This window comes from Corvus brachyrhynchos, unplaced genomic scaffold (genome assembly GCF_000691975.1).
Source record: "Corvus brachyrhynchos isolate BGI_N302 unplaced genomic scaffold, ASM69197v1 scaffold126, whole genome shotgun sequence".
NCBI classification, from domain to species: Eukaryota; Metazoa; Chordata; class Aves; order Passeriformes; family Corvidae; genus Corvus; species Corvus brachyrhynchos.
The window spans coordinates 6845087-6865708 of NW_008239283.1; the positions used below are offsets into that span (position 1 = coordinate 6845087).

Here is a 20622-nt window from a genome sequence, read left to right on the forward strand (position 1 = left end):
TCTGGGTCACCTCCCTTCCTTCTCACCCCCTTGGGGCCACCAGCAAAACGTTCCCTCTCCTCCACACGCCACTGCAGAAATAATCTGTGGTAAATAATTAATCACCTAATCTTGCTCTTTCTGTTTACAGGGCCGTTATGATTTTACGAAGTACTCCGAGGAACATTATTAGGGTGAGGTAATACCTTACACAGCAGCAGCTCCAGCTGGAGCCGGGCGTGCGAACACGTGCCTGCTCTGCCCCGAGGGACGGGGTGAGCTGCCCTCCCCGCGAGGGTGTGAGCTCTGCTTCTTGATAGACCCTTACCATCACACGCAATCTGTCTGTCTTCAAGGCCTCCACACATGCCACAAGCATTTTTCCTAATCACATTTATCATGCAACAGCACAACCCTTCATCTCCCCAGCATTGGATCAGATGCTTCACTGATGCCTGGCCCGGGTGGGTTGGTGACACTGACTGAGATACTGTTCCTCTTCCCAGGCTGGGTGATGTGTTTTATATTATTTCTCTTGGATTTATTAAGCATTATGTAACTGGCTAACCAATCCCGCATGCGATGCAATCGTGGCTGATTTCATGTCAGTGGAAAGTAAACAAAAAAATTGCTCTGAAGTGGCTGAGCTGAAATTCATTTCCACATGCAGAGCAATTCCTGGAGGATCTCTCCCATCTCCTCGTGGTTAATTTGCATTCAAGCTCTCATGGAACCCGTTAGAAAGGAGTTATGGAAAAATTGCACATAGGACGTGACAGTGTGTTACGAGGAAAAATTATTAAGATGAAGTTTATTTTACTCAAATATTTTTAAGCAAGTTTGTTGATTTCTGCTGTTCCTTGAAATGTGTAACACTTGCCTATTTTTTGTCTTTTAGCTGGGGAATTCCTTCAAATGTGAAAATTACTCGCCAAAGAAAGTTTGGCATTGAAGTTTGAAAAATCAGGCAAGCCAGCCCTGCAGTCCTGAGGTCCTGAAGCCCAGCAGGACCCAGCCCAACATGACAAGGAAGATGTTCTGCCCTTGCTGAGCTTTGGAAGAACTGTAGGTATCAGGTGAGGCAAAAAAGTACACCCCCATTAGACTCTGAACTCAAGCTCTTTCAGGAACACTTTCTTTCTGGTGTCATGGACAACATCCTTCCCAGTAATACCAGTTTGCATTCAGAGACATTGAGCTGAGGATGGGGGAATGTGGAATGGATAAAACAGCAGTGGCCTCGCACTATTTCATTTGTTTTTCTCAGTGTCTCTGAAACTTTCAGCAATGCCTGAAAATGTTGTGTGTATTTCTGGATCCATTTCACTGACACACTTCATTGAAATATCAGTGAAGTTGGTGGTTGGGGGTTACCTAGTTGCATGTTATTTGCATTATTTTTCACTAAGTCCCTGAGGCAGCCAAGCACCAGCTTCACCTGGGTAAGAAGCTAAGTGCAATTAAGCTGAAATGCTGTGTTAGACCTGGCTGGGCTCATGGATCATGTAACGTCATTTGTCAATTGCTGGGCTGCAATTTGGACAAAAGGGTGGCACCAAGCCGTGATCCAGGGACAGATGATGGGGTGGTGAAGGGGCAGGATGGGACAGCCCTGAAGGCAATGCTGGTGGGCAAGTTCACAGCTCTATGTGGGTGTCACCACTGCTCCTAGCCTTGTCCTGACTTGCTAGATGAGGAAAGCTGTCCTAAAACAAGGAGAAAACTCACAAGTTAGGGGGTTGTCCCCTCTTCTGGTTTATTCCTTTGTGAGATGAGCAGGGATGCTCTGTATCCTTCTTTAAAAAGATGGCTTGAGGGAGGGCTGAGAATTAGAACAGAGGGTTAGCACAGGAATCCCTCACATTGCCCAGGACAGCAGCTTAACAGTGAGGTTTTTTCACTCCATGCCTGCTGGATGTTGTGGGTCACTGTGTAATTACAGCCAGTACCTCCAGAGCCATTACCAGGCCAGGCAAAAGCTTCCCTGGCAGACAAAAGCAGGTGTGAGTTTGCCTGGTAATACCCGTACTTATCCCTTTAGGCATTTGTCAGCCACTGGATAAGTAGGGGGCTATGAATGTCAGATGTGAGGAGCTATGACACAAATCAACTTCTGCAGCCATCCTGTGTCTGAAGGTGCAACCTTGTCTGGAAACAAGTCCCTTTTATTGCACCTATGTCCCCATTTCTTTCTTGTTCCTATATTTTGCTGTCCTTTCTACCCTGTGTTGTATTGGAAAAGCTAAGCCAGCAGCACAGCCTGAAGTGTCTGGGAGGGAAAAACACCCCACAGCCAGGGGTCAGCCCAAGAGAAAACCATGGATACAGTGTGGTGACCTGCACCAGCATCATGGCCCCACCGCCACAGCAACTCCCACCAGCCCAGACAGCACACGAGGAGAATGTGCCACTCCTCTTGGTGAGATGGAAAGCAAAGCAACTTATTCAAGGTCTAAGGAGGTGGGGAAATGCTGAGTTTTAGCAGTTCATAAGTAATTTTAGCAGCTCTGCCAGCACCTCTGCTTATCTGGGGCCTTGCAGGGTGAGGCAATGCATTATCGGCACATCACGTTCTGGGGCCCGTGGGTTGCCAGTGGGGTTTGCAGAGGGCTAAGCTGGCACATCCCCAGTGGAAGTTGCCTTCTGATGACTGGGGATTTGCATGCCATGTTTTCTGAGATTTCAGCCCTTTGAAGAGCACTTTGCAGTGATCTGGTTTCGACGAAATTCTTGTCTTAAAAACAAATCCCTTCTCCCACCTCCCACACTGCCTGGGAGCAGGAGTCACTGCCTGGCCATGCATGGGTGGTTTGAGCTCATCTTATTGCAAGTTGCTGCAGAAATTGCTGAGGATTTTAGAGTACTTTTAGGACTGGGAGCTGAATGGCAGAAGGCAAGATTCAACCGACTCCACAATGCTGTTGCTATAATTTTTGTTGCTCTTGTTTCTGCAGAGGCATCAACAGTCTCTCCTGTATCCCAGTTAACTGCAGCTTCTGCAGCTCATTCTCAGATGCAGCAGCCATGAGTCTCCCCCTTTTACACTGGAAAGGCAGCAACAGCAATGAACCAAGCAGCAAAAGCACGTGAGCTGCAAGTCGGTAGCAGACATTGCTCTGTCTAAACTACTGCCGTTCAAGTAAAACTACTGTGCAGCAGTCAGGGTTTTTTACTATTCATCATATTATGCTCTGGAATTCAATTTTCTGTATATTTTTCAGGCTCTGCATGAATCCTGGATGTCCGTGAATAGACGGAATGGAAATTTAAGGATACCATCCAAGTAGGTAAACACGTCAGAAACATTATCTGGGTCACATTTGGGCAACAGGGTTTGCTCTGTTTTAAGTGCAAATGGGTTACTGATGATTTAGATGAACTTCCTGAGGAGTGTTTGAAATTCCTGGCACACATTCGGTTTTCCATCTGCTAGAAGGTCTTTGATGAGCCCACAAAGAGACACTAGACTGGAGCTGCTGCTCTTTGTCTCTGGCTGGACTTCTCACGATTGACCAGTGTGTATTTTCTTGCATTTGTATTACTTTGATTCCCAAAGAGAAAAAGGGCTTGCAAGGACTGTGCGATAAGCAGCTGGGGCAGAGATGTTCTGTGAATTCTCCATCCATGTGCTTTCAACAATGCCAGAGCTTCTCTGCTAAAATTATTATGTAGAATTAGATTTTGCCCTCGTTTAGGCCAGATCTAACAGTAAGTAAGTTGTGCTGTTAGAGGGAACTTGAGGCTAGCCTGGGTTACAGATGCTAAGAACTTTGCTCCTTCTCCTGAAGTGTCCCATGTTTAGCGCATAAAGAGATGGTGTGTTCTTCTCTTTCATGCCCTTCTTCATCTCTTAAAAAATATCTGTTAAGGAGCTTGTGTTGTAACCTACCAAAAAGCACTGCCCAATAGGGTTGAATTCAAATTGAATATTTTCCATTTTTTAAAGCAGAAGAGAGCTATGGGAGGAGGGCACGGGAGCAGGGTTTTGGAAAGGAATTTTTTTCAGGAACAGAACCAAGAGTCCTGTTGACAGAGCCTGAAGTGCATTTTCTCTGCAAGTGGAAGTAATGGGAGCTTGTGTGTCTTTGCAGTGCCTCTCAAGAGATCCCCCTTGCAGGAGAAGGAGAAGGTTCCCACAAGTCCCAGCCCCAGGGCAGAGCTGCAGCACAGCTCCAGGGAGACTCAGCAGCTGGGGGAGATGGGGTTCAGGGAGCAAAGCTGCTCTTCCAACATGGAAGAAATGGCAAAGCTGGGAATGTTCTCTGTTCACCATCTCCTGCTCCAAGATCTCATCATTTTTCAGTAGCTGCTTGTCTTTTCAACTCAGCATCCCGCCTCTGGACACCTCCTGAGACATGCCATGGTCTGGAAATGCTAAGCAGCACTTCTGCCCAAGAGCTGCCTCCCAAGCCACAGCCTGTTGCCAAGCTGATAGCCCTGGCAAGGGTGAAAGGAAGGCTCAGATGTGATGATGCTGTTCTACAAACAGGTGAGCACAGGGCACATATACAAAACCACAGTAAATGTTTGCTGAGGTCTCACTCCCAAGCTAATGGCTTCTGCCTCTGGTGGGAATGTCTGCATTTTCTTTCACTGAGTGCCTCTTGACATACTAAAGACATGGCAGGAATTGAGATCCCAGGGGATCCTTTGGTCTTATTTCTGTGGATGCTTGTACCCTGGGTCTATTTGAAGAAGGATGATTCATTCAATTGCTGGAGCTTATGGCTCTGTGTGTCACTTCCCATTGTAAGAAGAAGGGTCTTCTTTGCTATCATGGGTTGGTTGGTTGGGGCTAATTTTGGTATAGACCTAGCATGGAAAAAATGCTTTACACAGCAAGACAGTGGCTAATTCAGTTTCTTCCATGCTGGATGCTGGTGCTTAGAATGTCCAAGGAAGGAAGTTTTATCAAGCAACATCAAACAGATGTTCCTCATCGTGTTCCAGCTGCACTGACTGGCAACTTGCTCAGTCAAACACTTGAGGAGGACACAGATGTTCATTCTGCATGGACGACAGTTTATTAAATGCTCCACCTGGAAACAGCAAAGGATCTTTTAAAAGAAATATCTGTACCAGTGTTCATTGTAAATGCACCAGAAGCACTTGTAATCACGGCACTCACAAAAACTGTTGCCAGGAAGGGGCCTGAGTTACTGATTTTGCGGGAAAAACAAAGAAATTTTTCTCTGGATTTTCACTGCTGGGCACGGTATGAATCCCCATTGGCAACAGCATCTTTCTGGTGGAGTACTTGGTGAGCTATGGCTATGTAAGATACAGCTAAGCACTCTGGTTTGGGATGCCTGAAGTGAGAAGGGATCAGTATCAAAATCCCAAGTTTTTGCACTGTTGATCTAAGGAAAACGCCCTTCTTAGTGGCCAGGAACTTCAGCAGATGTCTCTGGGCCTTCCAGGTGCAAAGATGTAAGTGGGTTTTTCCCAGAGGGAACATTGTCACAGGGGTGTTGGAGGAACTGAGGAGGTTAGGAGAGATTTGGATATTGGGGCAGTATCAGACATCAGTGGGTGTCACCTCAGGTGATTGCTTCAGCGCTCTGCCCTGCCTGGACCCCAGAGCAGGGTGATAAACCAGCTGTGTTTGCTGGCTGCCATGGCTGTGCTGGTTCCCACTGCTGGCACAAACACATCTGTGCTGCTTTGCCTGCAGGGCATGCATTAGAGGGTGTGTGATGGCCCTGCAGGGCTGAACTCTCCAGCTCCAAGGCATGTCCAGAGGACCTGCCATCATGTGCTGCAGGGGCAGGACAACAGCTCTTTGCAGGCTGAGTGAAGGCAGTCTGGAATTTCCTTCAGAAACCTTCAGGCCTCATCAGAACTGAGTCTGGAGCTGTGGTAGAAGCTGCTGGGGACAGCTTTGTTTGGACACCTACTTATCCATAAAGACTGGAGTTTTAGGTCCAGTGGAGAGTAACTGACTTGGAGCTAAAGGGAACATCTCCACCCACAGTGTGGGAAGCTGAGAGATCTTCCTGCAGGCAGTATGTGTCCAATATGATGCTGCTTCAACTACTTTGAGAGTTGTGGCCCACTTTGAGAGTGGCATGGGTGGAAATGGAGCACAAGACCCTGCAAAGTGATACTCTGCAGCTGCCACTGGTGGAACCACACCTCAGCCCCCCACTACAGCTGGAACTGCACATCAGCCCCCCATCTACAGCATGCTCAGGCTGATTGCCTCAAATCACTCAGCACAAATAGTGAAAATGTCCTTTAAAACCAAATTAATCTTGAATCCAAATGACCCTGTGCAGTCCAGGGTAGCAGTTGGATGTAGGCATGTCCTTGGGCTGCTAGAGTCCACATGGGCCATAGCCCTCTGTCCAGCACAGCCTGGCAGACTGCAGTCACAGCTGGACACATTAATGACCCACATGCCACAACACATTTGCTGTAGTATAAATCAGCTGTCGTTTGTTCCTGGCTTATCAATGGGAAGGAAAACACTGCAGTGGAACAGCTCCATGAAAGGTTAAGTTCTGGAGCCACTTAATTGGTAGGAGCACGGGCTGCAGAGGGGATTGCATGATAAGCAGGCTCTCCCACTTCTCCTAAAATTTTGACAGTTACCAGAAGCTGGCAGCAGAGTTTCAACCCTACATGGGCTGTAACAAAAAGATGAACCAACTGAAGAAGAAGAAATATGACCCCGATGGATGCTACAGATCCTTTCCAGAGGCAGGATCACAACAGTTGACTCTGAATTCAGGGATGTGCATGCAAGCAGGGCCAAGACAGCTTTCAGCCACTCCTTCACTTCCCCCTGAAGATCCCTAAGGAAATGTTATCCCACAGTTGGGATCCAGCACAGACATAATGAAGGTTTGATAGGGCAGGCAGCCATCAGTGGTGTTATCTCCCTTCTGCACAGAGGCCCCTTCCAGTGTGAGGCTTTCACTTGGCACACAGCACTAAACTGGGGATGTGAAAAGAGCAGAGTGTGTGGGAGCTGCTGATTTTGTCTCCTTGGTGGGACTGTTTTTTTTTAATAAAAGGATCAGATGTTGCGCTTCCTTGAAAACACGACAATCTATGGGAGAGTTCATTAGTTTATGGCAAGTTGCAACACTGTGGAGCCTGGCTGAAAGCAAATGTTATTGCAAAGAGTTATCACTAAGGGGAGAGGAAAACAATGTCCTGAGGAAATAAACTCAACAGAGCAAATCGTGGAGCAATATAAAGCTGTGGAGTACAGGCAGTAGAGCGGAATTCTTTCTCAGAATAAAAGCCCCCAGTCACCTGTTTTTAATGCCAGTGTTTGCTTTCTGCATATTCAGTGAGTACGTGGGATACATCTGCCCAGAACTCTGTCTCTAATGGGAGTAACAAGTATCATGATTGCAGCTGGCTGAACTTATTTACTACTAGTACACAAAAATGTCTTTCTGACCATCATTAAATAGTGATAAAACCAGTAAAATACCAGTAAACATCAGTTTTGTGTTTGTTGTTTGGGTTTTTTTGTTAGAAAATTATGTGTCTTAATTTCAAGTTGTATGGAATATCTAAAAAAAGTACCTCTTTCAACAAAGCCCTCAATTAAAATATAGAGTGAAGCTTTACTGATGACTAGACTGTCTCAAGTTTGAGCAAAGGTGGAGGTGCAAGGGGAGAGGAAATACCAGTTTTCATTCTTCTGACATAGCTGTACACTGCCACTCTTCTTAACCTTCAGGTTATCTAATTTACACCAAGGACTGAAACCATAGCATTAGATTTGGAGATGGGTAAAGGTGAAAGGAAAATAAGCCATCACTTTTCTTGCTGAGTCTCATGGCACTTGCAACATTGCAGAGGACTCCAGCTCTGCATTGTCAGGGTTTTTCTCGTGTTTTCCCTTTTTATTTCCTAACTGGAGAAATTGTTGCAGCTTTGTTCTTATTGAGCCTCATGGTAGGATGCACAAGTTTCTCCCTCATGCAGTGGGATGCTGTGCCTTCTGCCAATGCAGCTACCTACACTGAGCTGATGTAGGGCTCTTGTAGCCTGTTGGAGTTTTTTGAGGGTGGTAATTTCTTCCTTGGTGTTTTGGTGTCTTAAATCAATACTAGAGCAAAACATGGTGCTACTTGAGATGGATTGCTATAACCAGCCCCACAGACCTGTGTCCTGGGGTGGGCAGTGCCCACCTCCACATGCTGCATAGCCTGAGAGGAGAGGTTTGTTGGCTGCTCTGGCTCATCCTTGGACCAGAAAAGCTCTTTTCTACAAATGCCTGTAAAATGGAGCATAACTCTTCCTTTGTCTTTTTCCTTCTCTCGTCCTCTCACCAGCTCAGGCTTGACCTGTTTTCCTGAATTGTGTGTCCACTGGTATTGGGGTGCAATCCCAATATCTCCCCTGCCTGAGGAGTGGGCAAGCATTTTGGTGGCACTACAGCCCCTGATTTTAGCTCCGGTGACCTCAGAAATAAGAGGCCAACTTCTTGAACAATCTGCCTGAGGAGCCTGGGATAGGTCAGAGATTTCTTGAGCAGATCAAAAGCCAGAGATGCTTTTCTGACAGCCCTGGAGCTCCCTGTCCTGATTTATGAATTCTATACGCTCTATATATTTAGCTGAAGAGGCTCACTGGGGGAACAGTTTTTGCAAGCAGGAAAGAGAATGTGACTTCAGAAAGCCACTGTCTACCAGGAGACAACCCCTCAAAAGCACTCTCTGTAGAGCCATCAACCATGGCAAAAGGAGCCCAGGAGACTTGGTAAAAATATCAGGATATTTTAGCAGACCAGCATTTTTAACAGAAGACCAAGTTTTGGGGAAGCACACTCAAACCCCAGGAAGTGGGAGGTCTGGACTTAGGGTAGCAGACCTGCAACCTCACCTCATTTCAAAAATCTTCTTTCTCTTTCTTTGGAGCCTCATCAGAGCCCAAGGGGTATATCTTGCTCTCCCTTGGTAAGTGCTATGTGCCTTGGCAGATCTGGAGCTTCATGTCCTCTTTTGGAGGCTGGATGCACAAAGACTCTGCTTGGCTCCTGGGGCTGTTCACAGCCCTGAGAGCTGTTGTCACACCAGTGACACTCACATTCTTGAGGTCCTCTCTGTGAGATGAGACAGTGCTCAGCCCCATGCCTGTTTGTCCGGATGTGAGCCCTGTTCCTGACAGATGGAGCACAAGGGATAATTTCCCAATATTAGTAGAAAATGGCAGGAAAACTCCTAATTCTTAATTTTAAGGCCAAAGTGTTTCCATGTGCACAATACAGTAATCCTGATATCAAGTCTGTTTCTGTTTAGGTTATAGAGGTCCAAGCAGGTAGTCTTGCAATCTTGAAGGCTTTGAGCAACAAATATCCACCACATCCCAAGCCTGAGTAATTACCTGCTGGAACAACTTTACTGTGTGGTGCTCTAACACAAAAGTGCCTCATTTTGGCTTCCAGTGTGTACATCTTGTTTTATCTCTGTTCCATAGAAGAGGAAGCCCTCTGCCAGAAAACATCTTCCCAGGACCCAGCTGTAGATGGCCAGCTCACTTCTCAGCTCTCTCCTGGTCAAACTAAAGGCACTGAAAGCCTTCATTTCCCCGTCCTGTAAGACAGTTTTCCAATTCTGAATGATCCTTGTATTTTCTTGTCCCAGTCTAGTTAAAATCCAGGGCTGCCCCAGCTCTCTGTCCTGGAAGGATTCTCTGCTCACCTGTGTGAGAGTTTGTGTTAGCAGTGGTGAAACTACAGCTCCTGTCTGCACCTTCTGCTGAGAAAGCCATGTAAAAATGCTGCCCTCCAGCAGGCACTGCCACTGAGGAGAAGTTTAAGGGAAGATATTTTGAAGCCTTGGTAGGGCTGGCCATGGAGAATTAGGAAAATCCAGTAGCTGAATTTCAGTGGTCTGTCAGAGCCCATTTTTCCACTGCATATGAACTGAAATGGTTGGATGTGCTGTGTGATGGCCATTCAGTCATGTTGGGGATTAAAGACACAGGCGGCATGGAGCACAGGCTGGGGTCTCTGCTGCCCTGGGGTAAACTCCTAGGGACAGCAGCAAGGTCCCTACAAACGCTCAGCTGGAGTTATTCTGGGGTAACAGAGCCACAGTCTGGGCCATGTTCTCTGTGGCAAGTCTTAAATCTCTGTGCTAAGAGGAGCAATTTTGCTGCTGTCACCAAGCCAGTGCTGTCACTCTTTAAAGAAAGAGAGGCTGGATGAGTGGTACAATTTGTTGCTTGAAGAACAGCTGAATGTGCATATTCTGTCAGTTTGGGGAATTTGGGGAACTAGCTCTTCCTTTCTCTTTTAATGTCAGTGGAAAGTGGGCTCCTTGGGTACTTTTACTTTCTCAGAATGACTGTAGGGTCGATCTTAACACCAAATGCAAAGGAAGTGGATGTAGTCCCAGGAAACATCTATCACTGATGAGCTGAATCACAGAGAGCAAGCCCTGGCTTATTTTTTTTACCCTGTGCTGAGGCAAATTTTGTCATCATATCACTCACATAACCTTTCAGATGAACTTAGTAATCATGATATGTTTTGGTTTGGTTTCTTTCAGATTAAAACCTTGCCTTTCAGAAAAAGGAAACCGTAAGTTAAATAACTCCAAAATTAGGTATTTCTGAAGGATAATTAGTGGTCTTCTTTCTTTACTGAAAACAACCCAAGACTGTGCTTTAAATAATAACTTGTAGTAATTCCTGCTCCAAATGTGATTAAGTTAGCAGGATGTTATCAGTATAGCATCCTACATTTCAAACCACACTTTAGGGTATTATCTAAAAAAATGAATACTGTAGATTTCCCTAACTTTTTGAAAAATCAGTAATATTCTATGTCTTAAATCTCCCCATCTGGTTCATCTCTGTTCCAACAGTTGCACCCATGGTTTTGTTTGCCTACACACAGATTACTGACCGATCATTCTTTTATTCCCTAGTCTTGTAGATAGGGGGACCCATGTAAAGTGAACGCAGATACAGATCCTTGCCCCCAGTTGTTTCATTTGGATGCAAAAATACTGGAGTTATAATCCTCCTTCATCACTTTGAGCAAAGAGTGATTTTAGTTGCACTGAAATTTCTACAGCAAGGGCAAGAGGTCTGTGTTTGTAAGAGTTCACTTTAAAAAGCAGTGTCCACGCAAATATATAAATACGTGCTTTGTAGGGATATATGCATGTATACACATACATAGGCTCTGCATATACAGAAAGACACACACACATACTTAGGAGATGTGTATATAACACTCACTTATATACAAATCCATTCCCTGTTATGAAACAATCATCAAGATATAAACAAGAAAAAGTTAAACCATGGATGGGCACATTTTCAAGTGCTGCTGGAGGGTTTTATCTACAGTATTGAAGAAGTGCTATCAAAACTGAAACAGGGCACTTATTACAAAGAAATCTTTACGTAAGTGCTGGAAAGGTTTGCTGAATAACCAGATGTTGTTGCAAAGACACTTCTCCTCCCCCTCTCCCCACTTCTTTCCTTCTTTAATAGTTCGATTAATTCTGCGCATAAACCAGGGCTGATAAAAGTTCTAAGCTGCAAACTTCACCACATCTGGACACTGTCGAAGCCAGATCGTTCAGCGGTGCACTTCAGTTGCTTTTAATCTCCCTCAATAAAATAAAAATTTCCAACAAGTAATGCTGACCTATATATATTTTTGCACTGTAAACACTGACATCTGTGAGCAGCTCCAAGTGAGCACGCAGCACTTTCCACCAAGCAATCGCTCGCCCTTCGCCATAAGAAATACGCAGCTCATGCAGTCGTAGCAGAGTATTCTACTAAACCCTCTGCTATTTCCAATCCTCTGGCTAATTGCTGTCAGGGGAGAAATCAAAGATTAGCTGTTTTGCTGGAGGAAGGAAAAATAAACCACCTCTCTGAGTATGTTGCTTAACATTGCCTAACCAGAAATGTTTTTCTACTCACACAAGGAGAGCAGCAGTAAGGAAAGCAGACCCGGTCTCCTCCAGTACCCCATTTCTGGATCCCACTGGCAACCAGAAGCCCGGCTTCACGGCGTTGACCAAGTCATCCTCCCTCGGTGGAGCCAGTCTCCTGCGTTTCTGCTGTCAAGCCCGGAGCCCCTCTTTGCGAGGCTCCCGGCTCAGGCTTGCCGGGAAGGCGGATCCAGCCCCTAAAGGCCGCTAAAGCCCAGCTGTGCGTGGGGTCCGCCCAGGAACTGCAGTTTATGAACAAACTAAGCCTGACTCTCCTCTCGAAATATATACAAATATGAGAGGGGGGAGCTGGGGGAAGAAGTCAGGCTCTGAGAAAAAGAGTTTGATTTTTTTTTTTTCCCCGATGTCAGTGCGGAGCTGCTCCTGGCTCCATACGGCCCGAGGATCTTTGAAGGGGACCTAAAGCCTGCTGCATGCATCTAATCAAAAAGGCATGGGTACTCCTGCATGAGTCTTTCATCTGAATAAAGCACGAAAGGTAATACCTCAATATGCTGAGCTGCCATTAATTCACTGCTTCCCCCCTCTATTTTAGAAATTATCTTTTAAATAAGCTTCAATGAGCTATATTTTTAATTGGGATAATTAGAAGTTTTGGGGCAGCTTTTTCAGAAAGACCACATCAGTGTGAGCTTAGTCTAAAATAGGTGCTTGCGACCCATTAAAGCAGCAGGATTTGAACATATACTTATATGTTTTCCTGAATCAGGGCCTAAAATAATAACATAGAGCATTTAAATATCTGCTTTCTCCCCAAGACTCGAACTGCTCTGCAAAAACTTGTAAGAAATATTATCCCACTTACAAAAGGGAAACTGTGAAATGTAGCAGAATTCTGACTTGCCTTGGTGGTTAACGCAATCAATCAGTGGCAAAAGGAGGAGTAAAATCCTCCAACTCTTGCCCTATGATCTACCCCAATCATTCAGATCGATGTATTTGAGTGTGGCAGAGAAAGAGATGTTGTTATTAAGGCTTTTTGCAGCCAAAAAATAAGATAATATTTTATAGTTACTGATAAATATATTGACTAATTTTTAATGCATACACTGTACTCTAATTCAGTGAATCTCCAGCTTTTTGTTTACCCCATTTTACAATGAATTTTTTGGTTCATTAATCAGTTTGAGGTGGATATGTGGTGTACCAATGTATGCCTGTGTGTGTATTCATTACAGTGAATGTTTTGCTCCATCGGAATTGAAGGCCCTTTCTTTGTATCCATCTTGCTGATAATGTGTCCCCACTTGTTTTGGAAACTATTTATATAAATTATTCTGTTAGGGTGTTAAATTATGGTATCTCTTTTCCCTTCTTCTTTTAAAAAGGAAAAAGGCGAGATGTGAGATGTGGTACAGACACAGCTGATAAACATAAAGTGTGTCTCTTATGCCATGGTGACACACACATGACTCTGCAGAGGGTTGCTTGGTCTGCTCTGACTTGCTTCAGGGTGCCCAGATGCAAATCAGCTCAGCATGTCTTCCATGGGGAAATGCCTGCATGTCCTAGACCAAATATGGCCTTTGAGGACTAAGAATGACCAAATGTCCAGCAAACTTTCAGAAAGATGTTATTTTCCAATAAACATAGTGGAACTGCTCATACTGGAACTGCTTTGTGCATGGTGATTTCTTGGGGTGATCTGCCAACTCTCTCAGATTCAGAGAATTTCAAAATGCCCATGGATTTCTCAGAGTGCCAGTTGGATTTTCAGATGTGAACTCTTGTGTGTGTTACAAGACAACTGGATAAGGCTTGTGTTAGCAACATCACAGATTATTCATGATCCATGGGAGCCCTCTTTAAAACCAGGAAGGAACCCCTGCTGCCTATGAAACTTGGAGAGAAATAATGTCCCCAGCAGGAGCACAGAGGGGCTTTAAACAATGGTGGACATTGACAAAACATGCTGTATGATTTGGAAGTGCAAGGGAAGCATGGAGTATTATTTTTTTTAGCAGCAGAACCTGGGAAGGCAGCAGGAAGCCTGCACAGTGTCACTGTAGCCAGGGACCCTGAGCTGCAGGATCTGCATTTTCCAAAATTCCAGGCAATCCCAAACAACTTCTGAGCCAGACTGAACCCTATAAAATGCTTTGTCCTGACTGCAGAATAATCTTATGGATACATTTGGGGCCAGATCTCACTGAAATGAGAGCAAAGGCAGTAGCTGTCCCATGCAATGGCATCTCTACAAGGCAGTTGGATGTCTACAGGAAGCTGTGCAAGAGGAAACTTTTGGGGAGCAATGCATGTCCTGCTCTTCCTAAACGGTTGTACATAATTTTAGATGGTGTTAGACCTTCTGCTTGGCAAAACAAGCTGCCATGATGACATGGGCAGGGGTTTGCTTTCCTAAACTGGCCACTGGGCACTGCCGGCTGCTTTCTGTGCAGGGGGAAGCAGCCTGTCTGTTCAGCCCCTGCGTAAGATTGCACAGAGCTAGATGTATCCTCCTGCAACCTGCATTTGTAGTCCACTGAGCTGAAGCTATTGTAAGCAAACCTCATCTGAAGAACAGAAGTGAGGCTGGGATCTTGTTTCTTAACACTACGCCATGAGTCACCCGAGGTCAGCTGGGGAGCCCCTTAGCACGTGTCCCACTGAGACAGGCTTTTCTCTGACTGCCAGCTCTGTTCTGGAGAACCTGGTTATTTCTTAGACCTTATCTAAGGAAAAAATTCAAATTAAAAATCCACCAAAGTTACTTAGAGAAAAGTGAGTAAGAACTCTGGGGTTTAGCCTAAAGTGCCTAAACTCATATTACCGAGCTTTGCTTCCATGAAAGAACACAGTGACCTTTTGAGTAAGACACTGGGGAGGAAGAAGAGATAAATGGTTATTTTTATTGTTGGCTTGTTTATTCCTTTCGGTGTAAATTCCCCTGCTCCTCTATTAGTGGTCTGGACAGCCTCATAACTCAAGACACACTGAAGGCTGGATTTAAGCTGAGGAACGTAGGGTCTCTACAGGGTGATTTTTAAGTTGCATTGTGGGAGCAGTTTTCCCAAAGTTCTCGTTTAGGAGCTGGAAGATATTTACTAGAGAAGTAAAATAAAACTTTGGACACCTGAAACAATATAGCATATGTTTAAACGAAATTTTCAAGCAGCCTGGGTTTCCACTGTGGGAGACAAGGCTCAGCAATCAAGCAATAGATTTGAAGCTCCCAAGATAGGCACTAAATACCCCTGCACAGAATAACTTCATGATGAACATGTGCCAGGCCCAGGTGAGTCAAACCTGCTATTATTCCCTGAGGTGAAGATCACCTTCATGGGACAGGGAATGTGAAAGGAGAGAGAGAAGGGAGCCATGTAACCATGCCCCAGACAGTGCTAATGCAAGGGCCAATGCTCCTGAGCTTCACTGAACCTCCTCCGTGCTTTCTAGGCCCCAGAGATGCTAGCAGGGGCACCGGGTTTAAAATGACTGCCTACAACAAAAGGTGTTAGGTTTACTTGTTCAATCAGGATATATCCCCTTGGCCCTCTTGATTGCCCACACAATACATGACTGGACTAATATCTGTTGCATCTGCATTGCTCTTTTTTAATCTGTTTATATCAGTAGTGATGTTGGGCTTCAGATGAGATCCATGAGGGTTTTTGTTGTTAGGAGAATCTGTTTCATACTTTGATGTATTAAATGACAGGTCTAAGGAAAATATCTACCTGGTAGGATCAGGACTTAGCTTCTACTAGTGAGCACAAATCTATGAGTATGGATTTGTTTTTATGTTGTGTGCTTATATTGAACTAACCCCAAGTTTTCCTGGCAGTTAATTAAACCCCAGGAATGTCATCTCTTCTGAATCTTATAAGCATGACCTTGGTTTCACTGTGCCATCAGCAACAGCTGCCTGAGAAAGATGTGCACCCTGCAGTGTGGATCCAATCCAGCCACTGCCTCCACCCTGCATTCACAAGGACACTGGCTCCAGTCCTGGGAGTGTCGACTAAATTCAAACATCACCTGGTGGCACCGAGGGTGCCCATCACTCTCTGGGGAAAGTTCTCATTACCTTGCACTGTCTCAGTTTCACTGGGTTGATGTTTGAGATCTTGGATGTGATGCTATGGCTTGTGATCCCTGCTACAAACTCAGGAAAAATACCATGGTGGCCTTTGGCATTTTCCATTCTCTAGCTACAGCTTGTCCCAGTGGTGGAGTGGTAACCTTTGATGATCCGATGGCATGAGCAGTGCAATCAAATCCAGCACTGCATCCTGAGGGACACAGCCGTACCTTCTTTGGGCACAGGTGGCCTTGTCTGCTTTGCCACAACCTCTTCTCCTCAACCCTGTTCTCCAGCCTTTCAGCTAATGCTTGTTTCAGTAGCCACACAGGATAATTGCATTTTCTAAGTGATGCTTGACTTTTACTGGAGTCTTTGCATAGTACAGATACACTGGCCTGAGTTCTAACTTCTCACAGACTGTGTGTAACAGGTTCCTTGACCAAAGCTGCATCAAGATTAAAGGTCTATCCATCTCTACCATTTACAATGTTGTTGAGTTGGCTTGTTGTCTTTTTCTCTTCAATTCTGTCCCAAATCGTCTGGCTTTCTTCCTTTGACGTTTTCTCATGGTTCACTTTGAGCCGCTTTTGAAGCCGCTTTCAAAACATTTACATTCATACTGTTTTGTACAGATTCTTTCAAAAAAATGGATTAATTTTGGTTTTCTTGTTTTTATTTGTGGACTGAGAGATGCTGTTGCTGAAATGGATGGAAACCACTGCTACCAATTTCAGACTGAGTGAAATTGAATGATTTTCCCCACCCCAAAAGTCACCCATATCTCTTTTCCACTCTTTCTCTGGAAAATTAACAAAATGCGGATTTTCCTACTCTTTAGTGATTATTTCACTCAGATATTTAGATGATAGAAATATGTCTATGACCAGTCTGAACTCATCTACTTTTCCTCCTGCACTCTGCCGTGCTGAAGCAGCTACTCAAGCATTTTACTGACAGTTCCTTGACATTAATTCCTCTTCTGTATTTTCTTAGGGATCCTAAGCAAGCACTGTTTTCTGCGGCATCCATCACACCAAGGACATCACATACAGACAGATCAGATGCTAGGGTCTTCAGTGAGGATCAGCCTTTGAAGACCAACAGCACAACCTGGCATCACTTTGGCTGCTGGATGCCTCTGGAAAGCAAATACCTTCAGTTCTGAAGGAATTACTCTGTAGAGGGAAGTAGGAGCAGTTTGACAGCCTAACTCATGATCTTTGTATTATTATTACTGGTAGTGAAACTATGATAGGATCCAGGAGCCTGAACCATGGATCAGGAATGTGCTTTTGAAGAGAAACTCCTGGCCTTCCCGCTTTGGCTTGTGTTACAAGGCAGTCTTAAGGCAGGCATACACGGTGTTCTTTTTCAATAGCAGCTAAACTGGAAGGTGTGAAGGGTGGCCAGTCCCTGGGAGTGGGCTAGAGGCACCCTAAAAATTATCAGCTAAAATATGTATGATGTGGATGGTGGGTCCACAGCTCCAGGATGTCACTCCATGAATCTACTTTGTCCTGAACCTCCCTGCTTTCGAGCACTGGCACAGCCAGATCCTGCAGAGGATATGCAGTCAGAAGGAATATTGGCTGGTTTACTCTCTCTTCCTGAGGTTACTGAAAGGCTGCGGGTGTTGCAGGATAGATGCAAAGCAGAGCCACTGCTTTAGGTGTTTTCATTCTAGTTCTCAGTAGCACAATGGTTGTTGTTGGTGGTTTTGTTATCTTTTAAATCTAACTACTTCTAAGAAGTTGAACGATGTTCATTTAGGAACTCTAAATGAAGATACTGATAAATAATGTTGTGAAAAAGGGGAAAAGAACTGAAATATTTCCCATTAATATGGCATACATTTTTTTCAAGGTGTTTTATTTGCTAGAGCAACACAGGCTGTTGAAAGATCCAATAAGAACACACAACATTACAAAAACCACCAAGAAGCCAGTTTATAAGGTAATATACCTTGCTTAGCTTTTTTCCATCAAAAAGGAGTTTATCCAGTGTAACAGCAGGATTAAAACAAATAGACTTACAGAATAGAAAATATGAAATTCCTTGTTTTCTAGAGACTGCAGCTGGAGTCAGGGTGGCTTCAGAGACTGAAGGGACTTGTAGGTAGGAAGTCGAGTAGAGTTTGCCTTCTTAAAGTTGAAGAATATGAGACATGCTGCCTAGTGAAGATGCTGAAGAGCAGGAGAGTGTCCTGGCCAGATTGACCTGCAGGAAATTGGACTCACATCCTGACAAGAGGGGGTACAGGGAGACCCTGGCTGCATGAATGGTTGTGCCTAGTGAGGGGGGAAGCACTACAGCTTATTTTGACCAAAGTAGCACAAGTTCTCCTGAGAGCAGCACTGTGCTGTGAGAAAATACTGTTATCCCTCTTTGCAGGCTGAGGAAGGGAGACATGGCTCAGGAAGAGCACTTTGCTGGAGACTTTGGTGCTTATGGAAGATCTCTCCATTGCACACTGGTTTTTTCAAGACATCTCACTCTCCTCTAAACTCTCCAGGCTGTAATGTACGTGAAGGCTACCCAGGGTCCCAGTCATCTTGATTTGGGCACTTCTATCACTACCCTCATCCTATATATGTAATGTTTTAACTCTTCTCCACATCTTTTAGTAGTATGAAGAAAATTCAAAGGTGAAAATAGTTTTTGAAATTATAGAATGTTAGACCAACAATATATTACTGTACTTTATTGATAATATTGTTTCCATAATAAAAATATTTAGTACAAAGTATGATATCCTGCATGAGTTCCACATAAATATTTCCATTATATCACTGATATGGATCAGAAAAATTTCAGTATGCACATGCTGCAAATGCAAGTGTAATTGATACAAGGTATGTATCTTAATGTACATCTTGAATAAACATAAGAAAACCATAGCTTAATGAAAAACAGACTGTGTCTTACAATGTGCAATCGTGCTTTTACATCTAAACTGGACCTCGGGTTTAGAAAACAAATCTTAAATCAGTCCTATTCAGAGGACAAATCACAGTTCACATACTTGTAAAAAACTTTTGTTTTAGGAAAGCCTTTTGTGGAAAAGCTTGGGAAACTCCATCCAGCTACAGTGGTGGAGGGGTGGGAAAGGACAGATTGAGGTATCAGTTCAAACAATCTGAGGAAAAAGTTGAATAAACATTGAAGACAACAGAATAGAAACCAGACGCCAAATATTAATTCATGGGGTCTTCAAAGGGGATTTTGAGATTTATTTTAATTGTTGTTGAAAGAAAAAGATTAATTTTTGGATGAAAAATGTATGCAAATTCATCTCTGGTCAACACTAAAAAACCCCCATTTCCTACACAAAGCAGAAAAAAGCAAAGCAAAGAAACCTGTAATATCAACTCTGTAATCCCCCAAAGTGGCCTTTAACCTGGGTTTGAAAAGAGTAGGAAAAGAAAAAAAGCTACATAAGAATAATAAGGAATGTAGTGCCTGAATCAAGGGACATGAATCTGGTGCAAAAATGGGAAATCTCAAGGGCTGATGTGATATGTAAACCAGGGAACAATGGCACTGTTCCTGAGTGTCCAAAATGGCATTTGGAGAACGAGAAATAAAGAGGAGCAACCTCTTTGTCCAGTTTGCCAGTCCCACGGGGTCTGTGTAGGCACCATGGGATCATGAGGGAATAAACCCAACAGTGAAGGGGTGTGTGTGTGTGTATATGTATATGTATATATATATGTATATGTATATATATAGTGTGGGGATGTTCTATAGGGGCTGCAGGGTGGACTTGCTGAATGTCTCTAAAACGACAGATAAGGAATGACAGAAATGCACAGGGAGGTTTGTTCCTGTTCAGTGAAAAGAGATGGGACGGCTGGGGTTTTCATTATATAATGTCAGAGGCTTCCCCAGAGATGAACTTGGCAGATTTTACCTGCTCCATTCCCTCCTGAGGAAGTGTGGCAGGATGGGACATCCTTGGGTGTTGCTCAGCAGAGATGGTGGGCAGGAAAATGCACTTCTGGATGTCCAGCCACTGTTGGTGTTAGAGGGAGCTGGTGGAAAAGGCTGGCAGCCAGGAGGGTAAGGCAAAAGGAGCACAGCACGACTGAGTCGTTCACTACGAGTGAAGGAGTGAGTGGGACAATAATGGGCTGCTGGGCTTTAAAAAAATAACCCGAGCTGCTTAATGCTAACAAACATCCTGTGGGAAAGTTAATGGCTGCTGAAAGAGGCTCAATAAAGGAAAGTGACAAATCCTACTATAGACGAAAGAGGAGAAAATATCTGAAATATTTCCCGTTAATATGGAATGTATTTTTTGTTTAAGGTGTGCTATTTGTTATAACAACACAGGGTGTCAAAAAAACCCAAACAAACAAGCAGGAAAGGTGTGCCAAGCATGGCACAAGAAACTCTTCGGTGACCTGAGAACTAAGAGGGGAACAACACCACAAATCCTAGAAATAAACATTTCCAGCTGTAAGAGTGCGGGTGAGGGGCCGGAGGAAGCTTTGTCCCAGACAGGGACAGCAGGCTCAGGGCTGCCTGTGGGCGAGCGGAGCACTGTCACAGCGAGGGGTGTCCGTGCACAGGGGCATGAACGAGCCTCTTTTGGGCACAGGGTGGGCAGGACGCCCTCAGCACCCCCGGATCGACCCTCTCCATGGGCACGGGCGGCGGCGGAGGGTGGCGAGG

The 20622-nt window shown here is 44.6% G+C and overlaps 1 protein-coding gene and 2 long non-coding RNA genes across 9 annotated transcripts in view; 2 read left to right on the plus strand and 1 right to left on the minus strand.

The window, feature by feature from the left end:
- The window catches only part of LOC103619725 (TGF-beta receptor type-2-like), a 31150-nt gene extending 19029 nt beyond the window's left edge, over positions 1-12121 (minus strand). Inside the window, exon 1 of one of the 2 annotated variants that reach the window (XM_017740203.1) lies at positions 11893-12121. In XM_017740203.1, coding sequence (XP_017595692.1) covers positions 11893-11944 — 52 coding nt within the window. In that variant the 5' untranslated portion in view covers positions 11945-12121. The remainder of the gene's footprint in view (positions 1-11892) is intronic. The other variant, XM_017740204.1, reaches the window with a different exon arrangement.
- LOC108448150 overlaps positions 1-20607 on the plus strand; it is a 26525-nt gene extending 5918 nt beyond the window's left edge. The window contains exons 1-3 of one of the 6 annotated variants that reach the window (XR_001863935.1): positions 7-3262; positions 4071-4468; positions 16942-20607. This is a non-coding gene — a long non-coding RNA (uncharacterized LOC108448150). Of the gene's footprint in view, positions 1-6; positions 3267-4070; positions 11985-16941 lie in introns of those variants that run through there. The other 5 variants (XR_001863934.1, XR_001863938.1, XR_001863933.1 and 2 more) reach the window with 5 other exon arrangements.
- LOC108448152 lies at positions 12027-13537 on the plus strand. Its single transcript, XR_001863939.1, has 2 exons — positions 12027-12402; positions 13253-13537. It is a non-coding gene; the product is annotated as an uncharacterized LOC108448152 (long non-coding RNA).
- Positions 20608-20622: the final 15 nt, after the last annotated feature.